The sequence below is a fragment of the Hemibagrus wyckioides genome, linkage group LG17 (assembly GCF_019097595.1).
Source record: "Hemibagrus wyckioides isolate EC202008001 linkage group LG17, SWU_Hwy_1.0, whole genome shotgun sequence".
Taxonomy (NCBI): domain Eukaryota; kingdom Metazoa; phylum Chordata; class Actinopteri; order Siluriformes; family Bagridae; genus Hemibagrus; species Hemibagrus wyckioides.
Window position 1 is genome coordinate 13,385,156 of NC_080726.1, and position 16,843 is coordinate 13,401,998.

Consider the following 16,843-nt stretch of genomic DNA (forward strand, 5'->3'; position numbering starts at 1 on the left):
CAAGTGACAACCATTTGGCTAGATTTGAACATTAGTTTTTTGGTTTTGTCTTAATTCCATCTTTTAGTGTATTGTCTCAGTATATTTACATGGTACATGCATTTACACTGTAATGCCTCATTTTAGGTTGTATTTTGTTCTGACTTTTCAAGTATCAGTGGCATCCATATGAATTACAAGTACATCCCATTCACCAATAGGTTTCAGAACGAGGTGAAGGATCCTGGTTTATTTTTTTTTTCTAGCATTTTCTCCATATTCCTTATCACATCATCCTCCCAATAATGTGAGTGTGGCAGTTATCTCTGAACACCTTTAAGAGCAGTCATGTTCCTTATGACCACTCCTGGTGGATATTAAACACAACTGAGACATATATTATTTTAAATGGACAATCTATACACAGATAGAACTATTCACATTCTCTAATAAAAAAAAAAAAAACACTGATCAGGGGTTATTGTTATTGGCTGGTTTCAGCAAATCACCAGAACAATGATGAAATCCAAACATTATCACATGAACAAAGTTCCTCTTTATAAGCTATAAAAAAGGATGATCTGGTAGACTGATTTTTAGATACAACTCCTGGAAACTCCTACAAACTCCTGCAAAATGGCAAACAACCAGCAAGAGATATTTTACAATCCTGTAAGTATTTTTATATAGTTTTACTATAACATAAGACATTGTTAACCTTTTTTAACGCTTACAATTATTTTTTTTACTCTTTGCAGCTCCACTAATCCACTTTTAATGGTAAATTTTAGGCTAGGCATCAGACGCTATCCTTAACTAATAAGTAGAGGTCTAAATGTACTTCTGCATTGCCTGATTGGACTCTGTGTTATCAGAAAAATGAAAAGAAATAAAAAATTAAGAGTTTTTGTTTTTAATTATGTATACATCAGTCATGCACACATTGATTTAAAATGACATTTTTTCACTTAAAACCCTTTCATTGTAAACCATCTAGAAAAGATACAGATACGCTTGATGTCAATTTTTGACTTTTGAAAATAGCTCAATTCACTATAGTTTATTCATCATAACTTTTTTTTTTTACTTTGTGTATTATGGTGCATATGCTGCATATATTGTTAAGAAAGTTGAATAAAGTAGAAGTAAAAGAAGTTTTTCTAAGAATTTATTTTCTTTGTCATTTTTTAATTTTAATTTAATCTGTCAGTAACACTTGCTTATGTGAAATACTTCATCATCCTTTCGTCTTTCAACAGAAAATACGTTTTACTGGATCAATTAAAGGAGGACTGCAGGAAGGCAAGAGTATCACTGTAAGTGGACAAGTTTTACCAGAAGCCAAAAGGTAAGATAGACTTTCATGTTCATATGGGTTGACAGATGCATGACTTTACTCAGCTTTTTCCTGCCACCTCTTCCACCTATTTTTGAAGGTCCCACCATTTCATTATTATTTTTATGCATAAGTACATCACAATGTCTCTCTCTCTCTCTCTCTCTCTATATATATATATATATATATATATATATATATAGGTTCAGTGTGAATCTCCAGTGTGGTTCGACCCCGGATGCTAATTATGCCCTGCACTTTAACCCACGTTATGAATCTGGTTCAGAGCACACAGTAGTCAACACCAAACAGGATAACTCCTGGGGTCCAGAGGAGATCTTGAAACTTGCTCTCCTCCCCTTGGGAAACCCTTTCAAACTGCAAATCCTGGTTACAAGCAAATCATACAAGGTTACTTCCTTTGAATTTTCCCACATGAATAGAAATGAAATGCTTAAGGGTTATATCTCAGTGCAGCATTCTGTATTATATGTTACATGTAGAACATGTTTGAGGGTATATGTCTCAGTGTCTCACCTTCTGCCTCTGAATAAAATACCATAATGCATTGTTTTAGGATACATGCTGATCTTAACATTATGTTTTCATAGATAAGTGTCAATGGCATCCATGTCATGGATTACAAGCACCGTATCCCATTCAACATGGTGGACACTATCGTAGTGGATGGGATGGTGGAGGTTAAGACCATCAGTTTCCAGGATCCTGTGGTGAGTAGGACCATACCCTTAACTTAAATATAAATACATACATATTGCTATCTATTCATCTAGTGTAGAGTTGAGGACATGAATGTGGAACTAATTAACTCAGTATTTCTCTTCTGTTATAGCCTACTGGTTTTATTATGACTTTTGCCCATTTACATATGTACTTAAGAGGGATGTCAGAAACTAGGCTATTTTAGGGCATAATGTCAGTGTTGGGGTTCAGTTTTGTTGAGTTGAAATCTAGTTCATGTACTAACAGAATTTTTTGGGGGGGTCATTAATACAGTGGGAAGTGGAAGACTATCAAAACACCCAAAATGTAAAAACTACAATTACTATCCTGTGTTTATGTACAGAACACATCAAAGATTCCATACAATTGATGCTAACACACCAAAGTTTTAAGAAATGCTCAAACATTTTTTAGAGATGCAAAAATTGTCCTTAAAATGTCTAAGTAAATTCTTGCACAATAGTTAATTTAGTAAATACATTGTTATTTGCATATTTGAGGCTTCTAGAACCTATGATGAAAGTGATATGAAAGTGATATGAAAGCAGGGGTGTCAAAGCTTATGGGTGCAGGTTTTCACACTGCAATAACCATGTCTTGTATTCTTCATCATTAGTGTGTGCCATACAAAACCACCATGTATGGTGGAATGTGGGCTGGCAAAAACATTGTCATCCAAGGGCTGGTTAATCCTAAGGCTTCCAGGTGAGATGTGAGATGTCAGCTTTGAGCTGAAACTGTGTTACCAAGTACCTGCAAAGCCTGGCTGAAAGAAAGCCAGATTTGATCTAAAACAATGATTGATATTCTGGTTTGGGGAAGATCACCACCTGCAGATCAGCATGCCACATTTTAGGCCTATAGATTTTGGTATAAATGATGCACAAAATATTTCTTCAAATTGTATGTGGTATTTGTGTTACCAGATTCACTATTGACTTGTGTCACAAAGATGGGATTGCCTTTCACTACAATCCTCGCTTTGATCAGAACACGGTTGTACGCAATACCCGAACAGTGGATAAGTGGGGCTCAGAGGAGCGCTCTGGAGAAATGCCGTTTGAAAAGGGACAAAGCTTCCAGGTATGTACTGCAAATTATAAGGGAATTTTGTTCATTTTTTACCTTAAATTGAGAATAAATTTAAAACATCTGATCATATCATTTACCTGTGTCACATTCCTTTCAGATGATCATTTCCTGCACTACTGAGCAGTACAATGTGTTTGTCAATGGTAATCTCGTGACTACCTACAAGCACCGCTTCACCAACCTGTGGGAGATTGATGCTCTGGAGATGTATGGTGACCTGAGCTTGACTGATGTAAATGTTTAACTCATTTTTTAATATTGGATTGTTGAGTGGCAGCAACACTACACTCTGCACTACCACGCTAATTCATTAAGCTAGAATTATCTGATCCTGTAATTTAGAAAACATATAATTATTTGCATGTTCGAGACATTTGTCTCATGATCGCTTGTATCTGAGGTCACTTCTTCAACTCTGGCCACAACCAAGAGCTCCCTGTTTTTTTCTTAAACTTCTTTGTTGCTTTACAGTTATATTATCCCTTAACTTATGAACTGAATAGGATACGACCTACTTATTTATGTTTTTCATATGTTTTTCCATCTCTAGGTGCCTTCATCTGATGCTGCAAAAAGCTATGTAAGACCAAAAGACTTCACATAATCAGTTAACATTATGTTTTACCTTAAAGTAATCAACTCATTATAACATTGTCCTGCATTCTTTATCATTAGCCTATGCCATACAAAACAAACATAAATGGTGGACTGTGGGCTGGAAAAAACATTTCAATCCAAGGGCTGGTTAATCCTGAGCCTTACAGGTCAGATGTTAGCATTATTCTTCTACCTTGCATAATTACATCAATTATATTGCATAATTATATTTCATGTTTGCACTGAAACTGTGTTACTAAGCACATGGATTGTCTTGGCTTAAATTAAAGAAAACCATATTTGATCTAAAATGACTAGTTTCTGGACTTCCCACAGATTTAGTCTAAACTTTTATGATATTCAGGTTTGGGGAAGAGCACCACCTGCAGAGCAGCATACCACAGTTTAGGCCTAGAGGATTGTGGTATAAATGATGTGTAAAATATATTTTTAAATTGTGTCTGATATTTGTGTTAACAGATTCAAGATTAACTTGCGTCACAAAGATGGGATTGCCTTTCACTACAATCCTCGCTTTGATGAGAACACGGTTGTACGCAATAACAGAACAGTGGATGAATGGTGCTTAGAGGAGCGCTCTGGAGAAATGCCGTTTCAAAAGGAAAAAATCTTCCAGGTATGTACTGCAAAGTAAAAGGCAATTTAATTAAAAGGAAAATAAAAAATAAAAGGGAAAATTTAGAGGACAAATATATCTGTTTGGCTGGCTGATGCAAATAGTTTTACTTAAAGTGAGAATTAATTTAAAACATCTAATCATATCATTTACCTGTGTCACATTCCTTTCAGATGATCATCTCCTGTGATCCTCAGCAGTACAACGTGTTTGTCAATGGTAAACAAGTGTGTACCTTCAAGCACCGCTTCACCAAGCTGTGGGAGATTGATGCTCTGGAGGTGTCTGGTGACCTGAGCTTGACTGATGTATACGCTTAGCTAAGAAATTTTAATTGGATATTTTTGTGCAATATTTTCTCTGGCACAATTTTACCAAGTCACATTTTATCTGTAAACAAAGAAGTATGCAACAAAAAAAAAAATTCAAATTAGAGGATATTTTGATCGTGGCCTGCTTCTGTTTTTCATGAATTTAATGATTTAAATGGGATTAATAGAAATAGTTACCAAGATGTTAACATTTCTGTCATGCACTTCTACTTCTGCCCTGTGTTTCAATACCCTCATATATTGGGCCGAGGCAGGTGGGCTCACACAAGGCATTACAAACACATTCTTACACACCCTGAGGCAATTCAGAGTAGCAAACTCACCTACCAGCATGTTTTAGGGAGGTATGAGTAAACTAAAATAACTGGAAGAAAGCCACTCAGACACAAGAAGTTAAATTGTTTCCGAGTTAATCCTATTTCTTTTCTATTAACATATAGAAGCAAAAACAGCGCCGTCTGGTGTTACATTTCTGTAACTATTCTGCTTTGTTGTACTCATGTCTTGCCTGAAGATGGTAGTAAATATTAGTATAAAAAGATGACAGTAATCTGTCCGATTTGTGACCACATGTTTTTTTTTTTAACTTATTATTAATTATTCACTTTGAAAGAAATTACTGGAAAATCTAAAGAAACATAAGTTCATTCGAAAATGAGAACCAACATCCAATATTTTGTATTTAATAAAAATTGCTGATTTAATCATAAAGACTGTCGTGCTTATCCTCTCCATTTAGGGTGTTCATTTGCATAGCAGTATGTGCTTGCAGCTCACAAACTCACAAATTTTGCTGCTTCTTTTTCTATGAAATTGTACTATAGCACCACATCACATATATGCTGACTGCATTAATCCACTTTCCAGTTTAATCTAGTTTCTTTTGAACTAAAAGAGTAAACATATTAGGTTACATACTATACTACTGATATATAATGGACTGATATTTTTTATAGAATCGTACAAAAACATGGGGTACATGATGAACAGATAAATTGTTTTTGTTATCCTTGACATCACATTAGTTAAAATGTCTGTTAGTGTATAGAAATTAGGTCTAGGAGCATTAAAAATGTGTCTACCAAATCCAGCACAAATCTGAACAGTGGCTAAGAATAAAACATATACTTTTCCACTAATTTAACCAACTAGCATGCATAAGGCTATCCAGTGGGTAAAATGTATGTACTCAGAGAGAATCTCAAAGATTAAATGGGTTGGCAAACAGCCCTTGAATTAGGTAAGATTAACCTCTTTTATACAGATATGACCTCTAAAGGTTATGCTCATGAATCTCCTAGAATCTCAGGTAGCCCATATATCAGGTGCCTATAAAAAGACTGACAGGAGGCGCATCGAAACACGAATATTCTGGACCAGCGACTTCATAAACTTTTGCTAAGGCCAAAGTTGTTGCATGTTCTACATGTTATCCAGGAATAAAAAAATCAACTATTGTACCTTTAAGAGATGAATTATCACATGATCATAAATCACATGTTTTGCGTATAGATAACACAATGAAAAAACTACACTCAAGACTAATTCAACTTTATACAACTTTATACAATTTAATATTTTAACTCATGCTGTATTGCCTCCTGATCCTTTATAGTATTGCATCTTGTTTTACTGATGCATATATATCTGATTCCCAAAAGGCCACAGATTAAAGCAGGTCTGAACAATAGTCTGCTGGATAGTTAGGAGTTAAACTCATTCATTTGAGAGCTTAAATCCCTGCATTTACTCCAGGGCTGAAGGAAATGTTGTGTAGGCAAATGTAAAAAAATGAAAAATGTAATGTGACCTGATACTTTATGAATTGAGAAACTGTCAGCATTACAGCGAGAAAGTTAGTTCTTTGGCCTCGTTTTGTTTCCTTCATAAATTCAGCCTCCACAGAGAGTACTCTGGCCATACAACGTATTAGACCCAATGTACGAGTCTGCCCAACACCAATGCTAGTGCGCATGCGCAGCACCAGATTGGGGAGAGTGAGAGAGACAGAGCGAGAGAGAGAGAAGGATTCAAACTTCCGGTCGTGTGTCATGGCGGCGCGGTGGAGTATACTTGAAGCGAAAAAGCTAAACCCTGCCACTTATGCTTTTTCGCTGTGAAATTTTGCGTGGTCTTGGGCTGGTTAGTGTGCTGCATTAGACGAAGCGGTTCGGATTTGGGACTGCCAGGCGAGGGAGCGCCTGCAGTTTGCATCCGCCTGACCATGGCGGCACACAAGCCCGTGGAGTGGGTCCAGGCCGTAATTAACCGATTCGACGAGCAGGTAAAGGGGCAAATGTAGCATGGCGGTATTGGAATAAAGTCAGCACAGAGGACACTGTTCATTAATCAGTGGTCTTTTGCAATTTGGCTTATGCATGATGCTGGGAGGATATAAGGATGCTGCTATAACCGTGTAGCACAGTAATAGCCTGTCAATAGTGTGTAATGCTACATCAAAAAAAAACCGCATAATAAATATTGTGCCCGGAAATAGCCCGCCTGTACTGGTGTATTAATAATTATTGCTTAACATATTGTGTATCCTAAAGTGCTGTAGTAAATGGATTGGAACCTAGCTACTAGCTAGCACACGAGTCTGCCGTTCACGTCTATTGGATTTGGCTTTTATTCTGTAACATTTCACGTTTCTGGGGAAGTATAATGCCGAACAGGAATGTTGTAGGGTTGAGTTTTGGGTTTATTTGCGATTTATTTGGCGTAGCATTCGTGCTTCGAGAGGAGCGTTTACACTGAGGCTAAATATAAACAACGGTAGCGGCCACGCACTGTGTGTTGACAAGCTCGGCTCTGCCAGGCAGCTGTGTTAGCTAGCTAGGTAGCAGTGCCTCCCATTCAGTGTGATGGCCAGGATGTGGTTTAGAGTAATGTCTTGCTTTTAAATGACTAGTTTTCTTCACGTGTCTAGCTGAGTAAAACTACCTGTTTTAAAGACGTTTAAAAAGGGCATTGGTAGAACTTTAAGTAAGTGAGCCAGGAGAGAACAAGCTGGTTTTCAGATTTAGGAGGTCAGGCTTTGAGTGTAACTTTAATGAATTAATCCAGGCAGCTTTCTGATTTCCTCCACAGAGCCACAATAAACCCGTGGAAAGTGAAAACCCGTGGGTTCAGTGGCTATTCATTTGTGCTTGTGTAGGGGCTTAGTGGCTGCCCGAGGCTCATAAGAGTTTGATGAAAATGTAATGAGGGATTTGTTCAGTGTTTACTGTTAAGCCAGCTTAGAGCTTTTAAATTCAGAAGACTGTGAAACAGTTGTTCAGAGCGGGCTGAGTTAATGTGCAGGCCATGCCTCTCTGCATCTACTCTTGTCTAATTTATTCTATTTTTTAGGCTTTTTGTGGGGTCAAGATATTGTAGCGCTGCAGGGAAAATACAAATGATGACGACGATGCCACAAATCAAGACGGCATCACCTTTTATTTACTCCGAAATTGTTGTGGTTACACGTTAACGCCTTCTTTTTCTTCATGCCTTTTCGGTTGTGATCAGAGACGGGTATTGCCATGTCAGCGGTATGAATCCAGAAAGCACCTTGAAACAGTGACCTCACGAATGTCTGTGCGTGGTCATGGAAAACCAATCTATCCTCTCTGGGGAAGGTTCAGACAGCTCGGAAACAGGAGCTGGTAGATTTGTATTCTATAAAGTAAAATTGATGTGAATCACAGCTTTCTGAAATTATAGTCATTGTACCTGCTTTGTCAAACACTGTAGAGGCTTTAAGCATTTTTCCAACAGCTCGTTATTCTACTTTTCTCAGCTGTTCTATTATAGTGGATGGATGGTGAGCACAAATACATATTTTAAGGCTTTAACGCTTATTTTTTCCAGAGTTCAACCACTTTTAGTAGGGATGGAGTTGGTCGATGAATTTAACTGAATTATTCTTTGAGACACAGACAGCTGAATTGAATTCTACTGAATTAGGACTGGAAAATAAATTTGTTGTAAGTAAGAATCCAGAAAGGGTTTATTTACGGAGATATATATATGTATATATAATATATACATACAATTTTATTGATCTTGCGGGAAATTGGCAATGTTACAGTAGCACAGGCATAGAAAAGTTCACAACAGGAAATGTTTGCTAAAATAAGATTGCCAATGGGAGAATCACATTCATAAAGTAATATTAATAACAACATAAAAAGGCAAATATAAACATGAAAAAGTGCAGAAATATTTAATTTCGAGTAATTACAATGCAAAAAATCCCCATGTAACCAGTATGGCTTTCCTTGTGTAATTTTACTCTATGTATTGTGTCTATGGAAATATGTAATATCCATATTGCACTAAAAGTGCACATAAGGGAAATGATTGGTCTGTGACCTTTGTGGAATTTTAAACCGTGCCTGGGAAACAAAGTGCTCGCTGTCTCTTGGCATCCTGCATTAAAATGGATGTCAACAGGGTTGGGCTGTGTGTGTGTGTGTGTGTGCGCCGGAAGCCTGACTCTTCTCTGGTCTTGGGACTTTCATTTGCAGCCACATGCTTTTCCCTTAGGGCTATGCAATGGAAGAGAGAGAGAGAAAGAGAGAGAGAGAAAGAAAGGGAACCCCAGGGGCCTCTCCGTCTCTCTTCCTGACTTTTTGTAAGATCCTCTAGCCACTTCTGTAGCCAGACTTTGCTGAGTCTTAAACTATTCATATCAGCTGTTTAGGACAGATAGATGTTTTCTAAAACAAACAGAAATGTGTAGCAGATGTACCAAAATTATATCTCCCCATGGCTGTTCATCTACTTAGCAAATCCAGAACGGTTAGTATTTTTGAAGGAGCTTGTTGCTTTTCTAAAAGTATCTGCTTGTTTGGAAATTGTTGTACATGTTCTGGACAGAGAGCTTCATGCAGACTGCTTTTTTTGACCCAGAAATGTGAAAGCAATGCACAAGAAACTGATTCCACATCAGGGAGCATTTAGCAGTAAGAAAGTCTCCCCACCCCCTCAGTCTCCTTATGGTTCATTAACGCAGCCAGGCCTAGTGTGCTTTCTGCACAAACGCTACAGCATGTCTGGCTCCAGCATGCTGTGTCTGTGTGTATTAGCAGATGTGTTGACTTGCAGGTGTGCAGCGGAACTCTGAGGGCGGGAATCACAAGTCTGGGTGCACTTTAATTCCTTTGTTTTAGTTTCTTAGGTGTGGGAGGTTGTGTTTGGAGAGGACGGGTGGGTCTTGAATAATCTCTGTGTTGAGCATGGTTTTATTCTATCCCATATGTCATACTATGGCTTTCTCACACAGTTGAGGTTCACCTAAACACACTTGAAGAGTGAGCTGCAAATATCTCACATTCCTCTTTTCTCTATATATTTTTTAGCTTCCTATTAAGACAGGACAGCAGAACACTCACACCAAAGTCAGCACAGAGCACAACAAGGAATGCTTGATCAACATTTCCAAATACAAGTTTTCCCTCGTCATCAATGGCCTGACCAACATCCTCAAAAATGTTAACAATATGGTAAGATCATGTGCTTGTTCTGTTACATATACATATATCTGCTTGGCTTGTCCCATGTTTTGGTTAACCATCAGTGCTAAAACGTTAGCTATTGTCATTTGTATATTTACAATAATTTTCCTGCAATAAAGTTAGTTTATGCCAGTCTCTGTATTTTAACTGGTGTCCTATTCGAAATGCTTGCAGTATATATTGACTAATTTGAAAAATAATACAAATATCAAGCAAACATTTTTCTTTAAAGAGAATTTAGAGCATTTCAGAGCATTTCTCTGATTGATGATGAGGGGGGAAAGGCTAGTAATGTCATATCAGCAGCCACATTAACTTGCCTGTCAAACAATGATGAGGAAAATTTATATAACACAAACACACAGAGACAAACTGCTTGTCCCAGCCTAGTTATTTGCCAACCCTTAATTTGGGATTTTTGAAACCATATGATGACCTCGTTCCCACACAGAATGTCTACACTGTGATTACTTGCGTCATGTGGTGTGGTAGGATTTTGATTGACAGATTTGAACCTGGTCCAGATTCTCTGACCATCGTACATTTTAAATAGTCTTTGTATGTGATCCTTCCCAGCGGATAATTGGCGAAGCTGCCGAAAAGAACCTCTACCTCTCGCAGCTTATCATCCTGGACACGCTGGAGAAGTGCTTGGCAGGGGTGAGTAGCCAATCATGTTTCACTATTGACCAGTCACCCAGTTACATACAAAATTACAGTTGTTTTTTTTTTTTTTTTTTTTTTTTTTACTACTACTAGGCTAAAGTTGACTGTGCAACAAATTACACCATGTAATCTATGAAGTAGATATCGAAATACAGAGTAATAAAAAGTGGACTTAAAGTAATACAAAAATGGTTCTGTATCCATCTTAAATCACTCCTCTGTCTTGCTTATGTCTGAGGCACAGGGGTCTGTTGATACAATTAGAGCTTGTTGTCTCTTCTTGTCCAGAAAGACTACTCTGGGTATGCCTGCACAGATTACATTTGCAGATGTTTCCTCATCTTGAGTTAGAATTTTCTTTGCTTCCAGAGGGATTGACAGGATTTTCCTCTATAGATATTTTATTAATGCTCTGTCAGATACGAGACAGCTGTTCCCCTTCTTCAGTTAGTCATTGCTTTCTGTTTAGAAAGATTATCGTATAGCGGATGGGTGGGTTTGCTGAGTTTTGCTGGGATGCTGACTTTTGCTTTATCAGTATGAGCGCACAGATCCATTTATGAGTTGGATATGCTTCCTAAAGCATCTAACTCTCATCAGTGAATTTCATTTCATGGGGGCTTCAAAGACATGTTGTATGTGCTTGACCAGATGCATGCAGATCATTTAAAAGAGCTAGGATTGTTTATTTGTAGAAGAATGATCAAGAAATATGAGGACTATTGCATGTGAATGTAATGTCTCTTTACTATGGAGATATTAGACATCCACTTCTGTGGAGATAATGTAGATGGGCATGTTCATGTTATACAGAGTAAAATAATGGTGAAATTGGAGCTTTCCCTATGGTACTATGTGGATTTCATAAATATGAATTTTCTACCTCGCCATGTGTTCTTTCCATAGTAATAACTGGAGTGATATCAGGCACACCAAATTTATGCAGAAGCCATAAACTAGTTAGGCCACAGGTTTAGACTAAACTTATTTTCCAGATGTTAGGCAGTCATTCTGTGTGTATGCGTGTGCGTGTGTGTGTGTGTGTGCGCGTGTGTGTGTGCAGCAAACCAAGGACTGCTTGCGTCTAGATGAGGCCATGCTGGTGAAGCAGTTGCTCCCTGAGATCTGCCACTTCCTGCACTCATGTCGTGAGGGGCAGCAACACGCCAACCAGCTGCGCAGCTCTGCCTCAGCCGTGCTCTTTTCTCTTAGCTGCAACAACTTCAATGCCGTCTTCAGTCGCATCTCCACAAGGTATTGATTTGGGTGGACATCTGTTAACACTATACGCCTCCTTAAACATCAAACACACACCCTAGGTAGAGTGTAGGCACACATCCGTATCCAAATCATGGAATTGAACAGTAGTGATGGAATTCAGGACTGGAGTGCTCTTCCAAATTACCGGTGATCCCACAATTTATTTTCACAATTATCCTGAATTTGTTTGCCCCTCCTGTCCAGGTAAGCATGCAAGCTGAGTCAAGACATATGGATAGAGTTAGAAATAGTGTAGACCATTGTTCTTACACAGTTGTTACAGAATCATCCTGTGAATGTCTCCGGCTAGAATAATTTTTTGAGCAGACAGTCGGGCATTCCAGGCATTACAATCAGTGTGGTGATGATCAGACAAAGTTTCTTTCTCTTTGAAAATCTAAACATTTGCTGCCAGATTTAAGAGGCAACTATAAAATGTTTTTCTGCAGTGTAATGTAGATTGTTGTTTTCATTGTTTTAGTCAGGATTTGACTTGACTCATATTCTAAATGGCTTCATATTCATTGTGTTTGATCTGTGTAGATAATGTATAATGTGCTGGATGTCATACATGGTGACTGTGCAGTAGAACATCTTTGTGGTTGATGCACATGACCATGTTTGTGCCTGTATGCTGCCTTTAAACCAGCTTTACCCTGTAAGGGAGACGTGCAGAAGCACAACACACAAAATTAATAATAATTTTGTATCATCTAAGGCATTAGAATGTAAATATGAGCTCATACAATTTAGACTTTTGACTAAATTTGTACCGAGTTCTTCATGTCCTGATGCGTTTTTGCATTCTAATGTTTCCCAAGCCACAGAACTAATTAAGATAACCAGAATATCCTTCCAAGTCTATGGTGCTACATTTAAGACTTGGACTCATCTTTGGACTTGACTTGGGTGTGGGTGTGATGACTTGGACTCAAACTAGGATTTCTGTCTTACCCTTGAGGCTAAGCATTTGTGTGTGAATTTATCCAGCGAACTCTTGTGAATCTATCTGGTACATTCAGACAATACTGACGTACAGTATGTTTTTCATAACATGTTGACACTTGTTTATGCCTGCTGTGTCCCGTTTGCAGATTACAGGAGCTTACGGTTTGCACAGAAGATACTGTAGATGTCCACGACATAGAGCTTATTCAGTACATCAATGTTGACTGCTCCAAGTTAAAGAGATTACTGCAAGGTAAACCAATCTCTAATATTTAACTACATTTTCCTCTTTACATAGAAGACTTTTAGGCTGTGCTTGTCTTCTCAGGAATTATCTAAAATCTTCCCTTTAACACATGGCATTTGTATCTCAACAGAAACTGTATTAAAGTTTAAAGCTTTGAAGAAGCCTGCACAGCTTGCTGTCATCAACAGTTTGGAGAAGGTCTGTGAAAAACAGTTAGAATTTCTCTAGCTGATGAGAATGATTTTAGATTATTAATTTGTCCGTCATGGGTTTGCTGTTTCAGGCTTTCTGGAACTGGGTGGAGTATTATCCTGATGAATTTACCATGCTCTACCAGAGACCGCAGGCTGATATGGCGGGTGAGTCTTCATTCAGAAACATACAGAATCCAACCAATCTGGTATTGTTTGTTTATGATGTGTGGTGTAAAAAAATGAGCTCATGAGTTTGCAACGTTAAGAGTTTCAACTATTTAAACCACGCACAGGGGAGACACTGACCTACTCTTTGTTCTTCCTCTTAATTCTTCTACATTTGTCTTTATTTCTGTTTAATTTTTACACCTATACAAGTACACCAGCATGCATTAATCCCCTGTTGACACGTTTATTAAAGTGGTTATTATAATAATAGCAGGTTTAACTTACTGCCACACTGTAGCCCCCCTGAGGTTTATAACCAGCTTTTGCACATACTGAGTATGTGCTTTAGAGCATTCAACATTTGTGTTTGTAAGCATACATGTACTTGTGCGGCATAGGTCTCTTTCCTTACACGTGGGTTTTTTTTTTGTTTTTTTTTTGTGAGTTTTTATTCCCCAGCCTTTATGAAAGCTAATCTGTATAGTTCTCTGTTTTACACAGACTCTGCAGAGAAGTTATTTGACCTGGTAGACAGTTTTGCAGAGAGTGCAAAGAGGAAAGCTGCTGTGTGGCCGCTGCAAATTATCCTTCTCATTCTCTGTCCTGAGATCACACAGAGCATCTCTAAAGAAGTGGTGGAGGAGAGCAAGGCTAACAAGGTCGAAATTCTCTCTCTGTCCCATGTACATACACACACAAAAAACTGACTACATTTTTCAACCATTTATATCAGCTGTTCTGTCTGTGACCTCCCGTTGTACCAAAATACCTTGGTAATTATTATTATTCCATCCGTTTAATTTGATGTCTTCTGATTTTTATTGTGTTGGAAACATTTTTTTTGCGCTTGTCTAGTTTTTCTTATCGTAGATTTACAGAAGAAAAAATAGTTTCAGTCAGACTCGGGTTTATTTAAATGTGCTGTCTCCATGCAGAAGTTGTTTTTGGAGAGTCTAAGAAAGGCCCTGGCTGGTCACAGTAGCAGTAAGCAGTTGACTGAGAGTGCAGCCATTGCCTGTGTGAAACTGTCTAAAGCCTGCACATACATTAACTGGGAGGATCATTCCGTCATCTTCCTTCTGGTGCAGTCTATAGTAATGGACCTCAAAGTAAGTTTATCAGTGTGAGGTTTTCCTATCAAAACCCTTTTCTGTAATGAGCTGTGCTGAGAAAAAAGATCTTTTGTGTGTTGGTATGCATGCATGTTTTTAACCTGTCTTGTGTGCATGGACCCCCAGGCTCTCCTGTTCAACCCCACCAAGCCGTTCTCCAGGGGCACCGGGTGCCAGAGTGCTGACGTGGACCTGATGATCGACTGCTTTGTGTCCTGCTTCCGCATCAGCCCACACAACAACCAGCACTTCAAGGTCAGCTGCGCTCTCGCAGTGCTTACTCAATGCTGGCTCTCAGAGTTCTGAGTAATTTTTAGCAAAACACACTGTACAGTGACCGGTCAAGGTGAAGTGTCTATTTGTAAATTAGAAACATTGGATTGGTTAATTTTTAGATCTTTGTGAAATAGGGTTTGAGGAGTATCTGTAGCTGAAAGCTCATTTTTGTTTCTTTTAGTGTGTTCAATGATTGGCTAGTTTTGTTTGAGTATTATTGCTGTGTGTGTGTGTTTTTGTAAGTAAATAAGTCTCTTGTCACTTGTTTCAGGTCTGTCTGGCGTCCACCTCCCCTCCCACCTTCCATTTTGTCCTGGTCAACTCTCTGCACAAAATCATTACTAATGTGAGTGTAAATGTAAAAATGGCAGATTTCAGCTGTCATGAGGAAGAAATCATTTATAATGCTGTACGCCTTTATTGCAATTTTAATGTTGTGTCTTTGTTCCTGATCCTGACAATATGTGACAAGATGTAAAACAGTCTTTTTTTCTTTTCTTTTCTTTTTTTTTAATTCTTTTCTAGTATTCCGTCTGTTTTTCATGAAAAGGGCATATATACTGTGAAATAAAAATGAAACAAATTATGTGGTTCAAAAAATCATATATATACATATATATATATATATACACACACAGTTCCGCTCAAAAGTTTGGGATCACTTGCATATTTCAGCTTGATTTTCAGCTATGGAGGAAGACTCCATCAGCCAATCCATCTTGTGAGAGATGCTCCAGGAAGCATGGGGTTGAAATCTCATCAGATTATCTTGAAAAATTGACAGCTAGAATGCCCAGGCTGTAATTGCTGCAAAAGGTGTTTGAAGAAAACATTCATCATTTCCATCAAAACCATTATTTCTAACTCTGACATGTCAGCATGTCCTGTTCTTTTGCTATATTTTCTATTCAGACTAATTTCGTGTGTGTTTCCTTTGAAAGCCAAAAATTCCTAAACTTTTGAGCATGTGTGTGTGTGTGTGTGTGTGTGTGTGTGTATATAATATATATATATATACACATACATACACACACATATATATATATATATATATATACACATACACACACATTATATACTGTGTCCTACTGTATTATGATCATAACATTTCAAAATATTTGCTTATTTAAATAATATTTATTTAAAATGATGTACATTCAGATTCCAAAATTATTAAAATGGCACTTGTTTTTTTTTTTGCCAAAAACTTTGTACTCATTACCAACTCTGGTTTTTATCTTCCTCTGATGTCTACAGTCTCACTTGGATTGGTGGCCAAAGATTGACACAATCTACTGCTACTCTGGAGAACTGCGTGCCATGTTTGCCGAGACGCAGGCCAGAGTCGTCCAGAGCCTTAGTGCCCACCCACCATTAAGGATGACACCAGTGAGAAATGCCATCCTTCATACACTTGTTCATGAATATGTTTTATCATAAAGCACTACACAGTACATGAAGAACTGAATGTGCCACTTTAAGTATGAGTTAGGTTTGGATCTTTACCATCTTGAAGCTTCGTCTTTACTTCCTTATATACCAAGCAGGCAATAAAATGGCTTATTCATTTTGTGCAGTACACTACATTTTCAACTTTTGACCAAATTTGGATTCAGCCAAACATTTTAGAATATTTTTAAAAATATTTCTTGTAAATAAATATTATTTACAAAATACATTTTATATTTTTTAAAGTATTGTTCAAACATATGATGGACACATTTCACACCTAGTCATAATCTAAAAGAAAAGAA

General features: G+C 37.7%; 2 protein-coding genes across 4 annotated transcripts in view; both read left to right on the forward strand.

The window, feature by feature from the left end:
• Window positions 1-527: 527 nt before the first annotated feature.
• Window positions 528-5,449, forward strand: LOC131367973 (galectin-9-like). Its single transcript, XM_058413702.1, has 11 exons — window positions 528-651; window positions 1,239-1,327; window positions 1,519-1,726; window positions 1,927-2,046; window positions 2,676-2,764; window positions 2,986-3,142; window positions 3,249-3,383; window positions 3,702-3,731; window positions 3,827-3,915; window positions 4,229-4,385; window positions 4,559-5,449. Exons 1-11 carry the CDS (start codon window positions 616-618, stop codon window positions 4,703-4,705), a joined length of 1,257 nt encoding a protein of 418 aa, XP_058269685.1. The 5' UTR covers window positions 528-615; the 3' UTR covers window positions 4,706-5,449.
• A 1,274-nt stretch (window positions 5,450-6,723) lies between these two features.
• Window positions 6,724-16,843, forward strand: part of nf1a (neurofibromin 1a) — a 55,930-nt gene continuing 45,810 nt past the window's right edge. For 2 of the 3 annotated variants that reach the window (XM_058413119.1, XM_058413118.1), the window contains exons 1-12: window positions 6,724-7,001; window positions 10,063-10,206; window positions 10,795-10,878; window positions 11,948-12,138; window positions 13,239-13,345; window positions 13,470-13,537; window positions 13,623-13,698; window positions 14,203-14,360; window positions 14,637-14,810; window positions 14,940-15,068; window positions 15,361-15,435; window positions 16,347-16,478. In XM_058413119.1, coding sequence (XP_058269102.1) covers window positions 6,942-7,001; window positions 10,063-10,206; window positions 10,795-10,878; window positions 11,948-12,138; window positions 13,239-13,345; window positions 13,470-13,537; window positions 13,623-13,698; window positions 14,203-14,360; window positions 14,637-14,810; window positions 14,940-15,068; window positions 15,361-15,435; window positions 16,347-16,478 — 1,398 coding nt within the window. In that variant the 5' untranslated portion in view covers window positions 6,724-6,941. The remainder of the gene's footprint in view (window positions 7,002-10,062; window positions 10,207-10,794; window positions 10,879-11,947; window positions 12,139-13,238; window positions 13,346-13,469; window positions 13,538-13,622; window positions 13,699-14,202; window positions 14,361-14,636; window positions 14,811-14,939; window positions 15,069-15,360; window positions 15,436-16,346; window positions 16,479-16,843) is intronic. The other variant, XM_058413117.1, reaches the window with a different exon arrangement.